The sequence below is a fragment of the Plectropomus leopardus genome, chromosome 12 (assembly GCF_026936395.1).
Source record: "Plectropomus leopardus strain MGB_pleo_1.0 chromosome 12, ASM2693639v1, whole genome shotgun sequence".
In the NCBI taxonomy this organism is placed as follows: domain Eukaryota; kingdom Metazoa; phylum Chordata; class Actinopteri; order Perciformes; family Serranidae; genus Plectropomus; species Plectropomus leopardus.
The window spans coordinates 13,824,192-13,832,856 of record NC_142187.1 but is presented as its reverse complement, the minus strand read 5'-3'; the positions used below and the strand labels follow the sequence as shown (position 1 = coordinate 13,832,856).

General features: G+C 39.3%; 2 protein-coding genes across 3 annotated transcripts in view; both read right to left on the bottom strand.

The window, feature by feature from the left end:
- Positions 1 to 701: 701 nt before the first annotated feature.
- On the bottom strand, positions 702 to 3,194 carry dynlt5 (dynein light chain Tctex-type family member 5). 2 transcript variants are annotated; one of them, XM_088085243.1, is made up of 5 exons: positions 2,756 to 3,194; positions 2,240 to 2,368; positions 1,965 to 2,056; positions 1,452 to 1,576; positions 702 to 1,354 (listed from the first exon to the last, which is right to left on the bottom strand). In XM_088085243.1, exons 1-5 carry the CDS (start codon positions 2,836 to 2,838, stop codon positions 1,151 to 1,153), a joined length of 633 nt encoding a protein of 210 aa, XP_087941369.1. In that variant the 5' UTR covers positions 2,839 to 3,194; the 3' UTR covers positions 702 to 1,150. The 2 variants fall into 2 exon arrangements, with proteins under 2 accessions (XP_087941369.1, XP_042370456.1); XM_042514522.2 differs by having other exon boundaries at positions 750 to 1,354; positions 2,732 to 2,807.
- A 776-nt stretch (positions 3,195 to 3,970) lies between these two features.
- The window catches only part of sgip1b (SH3GL interacting endocytic adaptor 1b), a 28,301-nt gene continuing 23,606 nt past the window's right edge, over positions 3,971 to 8,665 (bottom strand). Inside the window, exon 22 of the mRNA XM_088085366.1 lies at positions 3,971 to 8,592. Within this exon, the coding sequence (XP_087941492.1) occupies positions 8,570 to 8,592 (23 nt within the window). The 3' untranslated portion in view covers positions 3,971 to 8,569. The remainder of the gene's footprint in view (positions 8,593 to 8,665) is intronic.

Sequence of the window (8,665 nt, the reverse complement as noted above, 5' to 3'; positions counted from 1 at the left end):
GTTGTGCATAGTCCCATCACTTATACCTAAAAACAGGCTGACTATTTCCAGGTCACCTCTATTCCATGACATGTTTAAGTTTGAGAAACAAGTGTACCGGTTAATGCTACCATCTCTTCTCGGAATCACAGTTTTATGTTCATGATAGTGCGTGCAAACTCCACTATGTTGCTATGTAGAGAGCCATCACCTCAGTTTGTTGCAGGATGGACATCTAAAGCGACCCATTAAACAACAATTTACTTAATCCATGGCAATAAAAACTCTGTGGTTTGGACGTAAAAGAGCAATTCCTTCTCTTTAACATTGACGAAATGCAGTCAATCAGAGATCATCACAGCGACACAGATTCCCACACACATCCCGAATGACCGGAGTGACATCCGTTTGTTAAAAGCACACGATGGTTATCAAAGATAATAAACACCATTAACACAGATTTTAGAAAGTGAGTGACATCACTGGAGACCGTACATAAAAGGGTTGATCGGGACAGATGCTCTCTGAGAATGAACAACATGAGACCACTACTTCTGCCTGCGATGCTGCTGTGCATGTTGTGCGTAATGGAAGTTCAGACGCAGGAGAATGCACTGAGGCTGTGTGGCCGGGCGTTTGTGCGGGCAGTGGTGTATACCTGTGGGGGATCCAGGTGGAGAAGACTGACGGGAGAAGAGATTTTGGAAGACAGTGAGTACACAGTCACTTTAATATGTAGATTTAAATTCACAACTGTAATAATAAATGACTGACAGGCTGATATATCTTGGCAGGTAACAGGGGGCCAAAACTAAAGACAACAGATGTTCCAGCGATGAGCCGTCATCTGCGAGATCAAAACGAGGAACTAATATCAGTGTGCTGTCAACTAGGCTGTCGAAGGAGTGACCTCTCCATGCTCTGCTAGAGAGGATCATCATCGAGCTGTCAGTCATTATTTTAAAACATTGTTCGGATGTGATTTTAATTTCCCAATGCTACCAAAAATTAAAAAACACCATGAATTTTGCTTTTTTTTTTTTTTTTTATCATTGTACACATGGCAAAATAAATATAGAACTCTCCAATCTTTTCTCTCCAATCTTTTCGTAACTGAGAAATGCAAAAGTGAGTCTCTTGTTCTCATCAGTGTATTCACTGTCTGCATGCTTCACTCAAAGTAAACAGCGTAAAGTGTTGCCACGCCGAACAGAGAGCTGTTCTTAAAGGAGTAGGAGGCGAACGTGTCATTAGATGCGTCCCACAGACAGCGGCTGCTGATCTGCATGCTCTGCCCCGTGAGCTGGCCGATGTGGACCAGGACGACAATCTTATATCGGGGAATCATGAGATCCTTCACGCGAGCTCTTATCACCTGGGAGGGGCAATCCAGAGAATGAAATTAACAGAACAGAAATTTAAGGTATTCAAAGGGTGCTGCAGAGGTGAATACGCTTTTCAGTTTTACTTACCTCACATATTGTTTTAGTCATTTTCTGAGACCATTCTGCTTCATATTTCTCCTCTTGGAGGTAACTGGTGAGTACATCCTTTAGTATGTCTGTGACAGCAGGAACAGGGATGCGTTTGTAAGGTCCTGTAGTCCAAAAAACACAAAAAACACAGCAAATGAGTTTTACTTTGTGTGCAGTTGCTTTGGATTAGTGAATAATATTGTGATGCATTATTCTGAACTGGGAAAGCTTATTCAGCTTCAATCCCTCCCTAACATGTGCCAATCGCTTGTACTTACAGAAAGCTAAATGTTTCAGTGCCTCGGTGTGAGGTTGTAGTGGGGCTAAAGTACTGAATTAATCACATCAAATGAATAAATTCAATATTTGCCTCTCATATTTTGATGAACAAAATCTCCTAAAGAATCAAAAAAATTAAATCACTGATGTATTAATCTGTTGCAGCACATCTGTATTTGGTGATGATGCTGTGGTGCAGCAATTATGTCACACAGGTGAATATCATCTCACCTGTCTGGTAGGTGTTCTCCATTGTTACAGCCATCCGAGCGTTGTCATCATGGTGTGCTAGTTCGTCTATGTACGACACAGTGCTTATAGAGCTGAAAGACATGATCAGACCCCTAAATAACCAGCCAATAACAGCCACAAATTTCTATACCAAACACTCTGTGTGGGGAGGACTTTCTGAATATGAGTCTGCCAGGTTGGTATGATTACTAAAGACGACTGACAAAAATGCCAGATTGGAAAAAGGTTTATATTGGCCCATATTATCTACTCACTCTTTAGTCCTGCCAGTTGTTTCTTTGCCTCTGACTCCATGGCTTGCCTCTGAGGGCACCTTGCCTGTCCTCTTCTCTCTTCGCTGGGATTTGTCTTTCATCCGGTCAGACATTACAGCGTCCCCTTGACTTCACATGATGAATACAAATATATATCCGTTAGCTCTGTTAATATCTAACAATTATTTACCCATAAACAAAATACAGTAGCTTACAACTTTAAACCCCTGGAGATATCGCAACACATATCATCAAGCCCTCAAACCTTTGAAATGAAAACACATAAATAGAGAGCAGGTAGCTAAAGTACTCAAATTAAGTATAGCATTGTTTTGCTAGCTTTTCTGGGTAGCGTTAGCAAAGTTGACGTAAGTTAGATAGCTGTTAAGAGTTGGCTCGTTTGTAAACCCATTATTGTTTTGGTTAATTTTAGATGATAGTATTGTTTTACAGAGTTTTGTCGTGTTAAATGGGTGATACAAAAAACATTACCGACTGAAATTAACACGTTTTTACCGACTCCAGGACCTCTTGAACCGAGCACAGTTGTCAGCCCCGGACAGCTTTCCGTTGTCATGGCAACAGTGATCCACCATCATTCACTGGGAGGAGCCTCTATGCACGAGGGCCTCTGTTGCACGTGCTGCTGGCTGCTTGTCACAGAGGTGAGCTTCTTCAGTGTGTTTATGAGCTTTTAAATTGTGCATGTTTATTATTAAAGTCTATGATGTGAAAACCAGCTGTTATCAGGGATAATGATGAGGAACTGTTCGTTATTTATAAGGAGGGAGGGGGTGACCACCCAGTGCAAAAAGGGGGAGGCATGTTTTTTTTTGAGCACTAAGGAGGGACTTTTTTTTTTAATTATTTTGGTTTAAGGGAGGGGGATGCACATATAAACAGTTGTATTTTGTAGTTATCTTACCACTGTTTTTACAGAAATGATTACACCTTTTATCATAGCCAGAAACTGTAAAACCAGAAACTATGATTGGATTTTAATTTTTTTTGATGATCGACTATATGTGGGATGATATGTTTCCGTCAGAAAAAACCCCAAAACATAACCAAATCTAAGCTTAAAATAGTGACATTTCATCTAAATCACTTTATTCTACATTTTTCATTTAAAATTTAGTCAAAATGAATCTGTTTGCACTAACTACCCAGCAGGCACGATGAGAGTGAAAATCTTTTGTCTTCGTCATTAAAGGGTACTTTTAAAAAATCTAACAACTGATTCATGGGGGAGGGAGGGTCGTGCATTTTCCCCAAGTCACTCAGGGAGGCTGAAGGAAAAAATATTTGTAGCTTCAAGGAGGTTAGAAAAAAAGTCACCCTTCCACTACCTCTCCCTCCTCTGATACATAAAGAGCAGCCCCTCATCAATAACCTCACCAACTTATCAAGGTCACTTTACGTGAACAGCAGCTAACACTTTAAACCTAATATCTACATTTTTTTTTTTTTAAAAAAGAGAAGAAATTAGTGCAGTATTTAAATTAACTTAAAATTGAGCGGGCATTCAGGGCCCAAAGTGTGAGGGGCCCTTCTGGCGCTCACCTGCAAAATGCTACTAACACATACATATAGGAAAGATGCTCAAAATGACAATTAAGAGTTGTAATAAATAAACTATAATAAAATATTTTTTAGTTTAATGACTTATATCAGGTTGAGAGATTCACTTTTATGGGATGTCTTTGAACAAATGAGAGGGAGACACATGTCTCATATTTCCTCTTCTTTATTACCAAGTAAAACAGGTATTACATTATATTGATTTTTTTATATATTTACTTTCAAAATCTTTGGATGGGAAATTTACATGACATGTTTGCATATTCTGTGTCTAATGCAGTGAAAGAAATACAGCCAAAAGTTGTAGAAAAAATAAACTTACAGTAACTCCCATATTGGAGGACTTGCTCTGAAATAAGGCAAAGAAAAAACATAAGCACAATTAACAGAAACAATGTTCTTCTTAATTAACTTAAAGAGCTGTAAGTTTTTTCTTCTTTTTCTAAAAACCGAATAAAATATTACACCCAGGCCCAAACTGCGAGTCAACACATTAAAACATTCTAAAAAAATGTGATGTTTAAACACATAACATGTGACATGAGGCAATGAATTTGTTTTATTCATGAAATTTAAGGTGTGTTTTTGTGTGCGAGTCAAACACAGAAGAATGTCAAACACCTATATCAGATGCATGGAATGGGAATATCGATGGATACATGCCAAATTTATTGACAATGAGTTTTTGAAGGTGCAACAACAGCAAAACAGAGAGTGGAGGTTCAAGTGAAGGCAAAAAAGTCTCCTCTCATAGCACGATTATATAATAACACGTATCATGACCTTATTGAAATGGATAAATTGGTATTGCATTGATAGGACTGGAATGGACAAATGCAGATTTCATGCGGCACCATTTGGAGTTATTAATCAACAGCAACACTTCTTTTTTTCCTTTTTTTTTGGTACAAGAAACCCACATGTAAAACAATAGATGAAGAGTGGTGGTGTCAGTACAGAGAACCCAGTTCGTTATGAGTGCTGACATCGATAAACCAAGAGACAATCACAGACACATCCATATGCCCAGAGAAATATTTGAAACATAGCTTTTTATGTACACTTTTTACACTTAAATATTGCTATTAGAAAGTGATAAAACATTTATTCAACATGGTGGAAAAGGGAGAAAATTCCACAGGGACATGAATAGTGCTGTCTTCTTGATAGACATTTCTTTTCATTACTCTGATGTCCCAAATAATCCTCGTCAAGACCTCTATCTAAGATCACGGCCAAAGGAATTGGCCGAGTTTTTAAAGGGATAGTTTGGATTTTTTGAAGTGGGGTTTCATGAGGTTCATATCCTCCTATAGTTTGTGTGTCATCTTCAGGGCGGTGAGCACACCCCCAGTTTGGAGGAGAAAGCAGGAGTACTGACACGGAAGGTAAGCGATGTACTGCTGTGGACGAGGGCCGAAGCAAAACGTATTTTAACTACCTAAAAAAATCAATATCAGTTTAAATATACACTACATTAAATTTTTTTTTACTGCTTTTACCTTGCCATCAGTCAGTGATTTCCAAAGCTGAACTGAAGTTGCTGTATTGCTCGGTTCAAAGCAAGACTCCACTGAGAAAAACTGCGATTTAGCATCTCTGAACACAGGAGCTGCTGGTCAACTGCTGCCTCAGTCCGTTGGTTTGTTTGTGTTATTGTGTGACTTTGGCTTTTAAAAGAGTCAGTTTGGATTCACCAATGTCACACAAAAATAGAAACAAACTAACTGATTAAGGCAGCTGTAGACCAGCAGCTTCTGTGGTTAGTGAAGTAAAGTGACTGCTTTTGTCAGTTGAGTCTGGTAGTCCTGACAAGAGCACAGATGGGGAACTGAAGCTGTTAACATTTTTCCAATGGGACGATTTTTAAGTGACTACAATACCTTTTGTTCATGCCCTTGTCCACAGCAGTACATTGCTTTGGTAAGTTCCTCATATAACCCTACTTAAAAAAATCCAAACTACCCCTTTAAGCAGCATCAAAGGCAACTCCTACAATCGTCAGCTCAGGTCCCCTACACATTTCTCCTGAAACTTAAAGCTCCCCCTCACCACCGTATGGCACTCACGTCTGGCTCTGTATGCATCTTACATCTTAAGGCCCTTTCAGACATAATTCCTGTTACATCAACAGAATAGATTAAGCAAACTCCAGTTCCTTCCTTCCAGTGAAAGTAGCAGCTTCAATTATTCACACAAGTATCGCCTCAAAATTTGACCACACCACAAAAACCACTGAAGTCCAGTGAAGTGGGAAAGTGGATGTACCTCAGCATTGCACGGGCCTGTAGTGGTAATGTAATGCTTTTGGTCTTGATTTACTGACGCTCTGTTCACATGACCCGTTAATGGCAAAATGCCATTGAAGTCGTGGTATAGGTTGCATGTGTAAAAATATAGTATTACATATATGTGCTTCGATCCTGGATGGGATTAATTTTTTTTGCAAGCACATGAATGATATTCTGTAGAGAAATTACTAACACTGCTTGGGAAAGAGACACAATGTGATATTTGGGCCAAATTTTGTTACAATGAGGCTGAGAAACTAATTCTAACCCACTTAAAAACAGCCCAAAAATGCATGTTAAATTGATACCAACAGACCACAATGCCAGTCACTTTCTGCAAGCTTGCATTCTTAATCATTTAAACTGTATTTTTCCATCAGATAGTCATCACATAAAATCTAATGTGAAATAAGTTGGGCTGAAATTACAAAACTACTGGTTTTGGCTATGATAAGACTAAAATGCCCTGACCTTTAGTCAAGTAAAAACATACAAAAACAACAGGATGATGCTGAATAAATACAACGAAAAAAAAACAAGGGAGATTTGACATGCTAAAACCAACATCAAAGAACTAGCAGCAACTACAGCTGACTGTTGCTTCGCCTCACGTTGCCTGCGTCTCGGTCAAAAAGTTGTACGTGAACACATCGCAAAAACTATATCCAGCAGTGACCAAAAACATTTGTTCTGTGCCTGCATGAGAGACAATTACCACTGGAAGACCATCATGACGCTAGTTAGCCAGTTAGCACATTAACAATATGATCCAATATTGAAAGAAAAAAGCATATTTACCGTGCATCAGTAAATGACAACGCAAACCTCCAGAAACATTTCTGCTAACAGCTCAATGGATAACGAATAACAGTCCTACCTTATATACCAAGGTTTTTTGGATCTTACTCCGTCTTGACTTTAGCCCTTTGTTTACTTTACTAAATTCAGTCTCTCTTCTCATGCGCTGAGCTGAACTGCCAATCAGAATGATGTCATTCACTGACGGGCTCTTCCATCTCCAGCACCGATTCAACCTGATGAATCGTCTGAAAAAAGACAAACTAGGGCGACTGATGCTCACCGACAGCCCAACACTGAACAATGCTGGACCGTCAGCTTGGGGTGCTGCGGCCTTTAAGAGGATGTACGCCACATTCAGAGATTCTGAGTCTGGGGTGGGATTGTCTGCACACGGTTCTAAACATGGAGGTGGCTGAGATGGCTGCTAAAGGGTAATAGTACCAACTCCATAGACAACAATTGGGCACCAGTGTTGACAAAGCTAATGGTGTTAACAAGGGGGGACACTGGTGCGGTCAGTGCCATGCTTCCACGATGACACGTCCCAATATACGTGGTAACTGCTGTATGAGCTCAGTGCAGAGCAGCAACAATCACCTAGCCAATGGGACACACTCACAGGGACTCACATGCCCTAACATTTACACGCAGCCAAACCATTTACCGCAACAAAAAACAGAGAAGCTCAGATTACAACACAGACAGAGGCAGCGTGACTTCACTCTCCGCTCAGGACACCTTTACCCCACTTAATCTTTACATAACAAACACTTGTTTGCAGCTGTATTAATGTTCTGAAAGTCACATACAGCTCCTTTGAGTTAATTTCTTTGCATGATCATAATTTCTCTGCAAAATATAAATAATGTGCTTGCGGACAAAGTCTCACTGTACTCAAAATTCCTTGTCAAATGATCCAGATTGAGGCACAAATATAATTCCATATAAAAAGCACCTTCAGATTAAGAGTGCTGATGTTAGTCGAGCGCTGTGGGTCATTCTGAACTGTGAAGTCATCTTCAATCACACGACTTATAGAACGAGCTGTGACATTACAAAGGCTGTGTATACAGAAACATAATTTCTGCTGAGACAACGATAAAGATCATTTTGGGAAAAAAAAATCTGATTTGAGGTGGCAGTGTAAATCATGTATTACCATGTAACCTAAAACTGCAAAGCAACTTTATACTACACTTTTTTGTACATTTTCCAGTCTTTTCCACCTTGTTTAAGATTGTTTTAATATTATATAATCTATTCACATTATCTTTTACAGTGCATTTGCAAAGACAACCAGTTAGACAAAAGAAACTGCAATGAATAAGGCTGGATCACCGTATGAATCCACAATTATGTCAACAAGAACAAAGAATCAGGGTTTCCCTATGTTTTACTCCATGTAAGCCCATAAGTGTGCACAAAACTAATGATTTGTATTCACTTGCATAAACTCAGCAGCAGTCAGTCTACTGAATGTGATGTTATGAAGTCAAATATCATCTGTGTGTGTGTTTTGTTATTCTGTTAAATTTCAACCATTACTTCTAACGGTTGCTAAAGATAAAGTTTTAAATGCACTAAACATGGGATGGATCCATAGTCTTCACAGTCAAAAGCCATTGATTCTTTTGGTTCCGTTCACAAACAGGTCCCACTAATTATCCGCCAAATATTTCCCTGCGAAGCAAAACGAAACATGTCAGAGAAGCACCGGCCTGGAGTGTGTCTGTGTGCATTTACATTACTACAT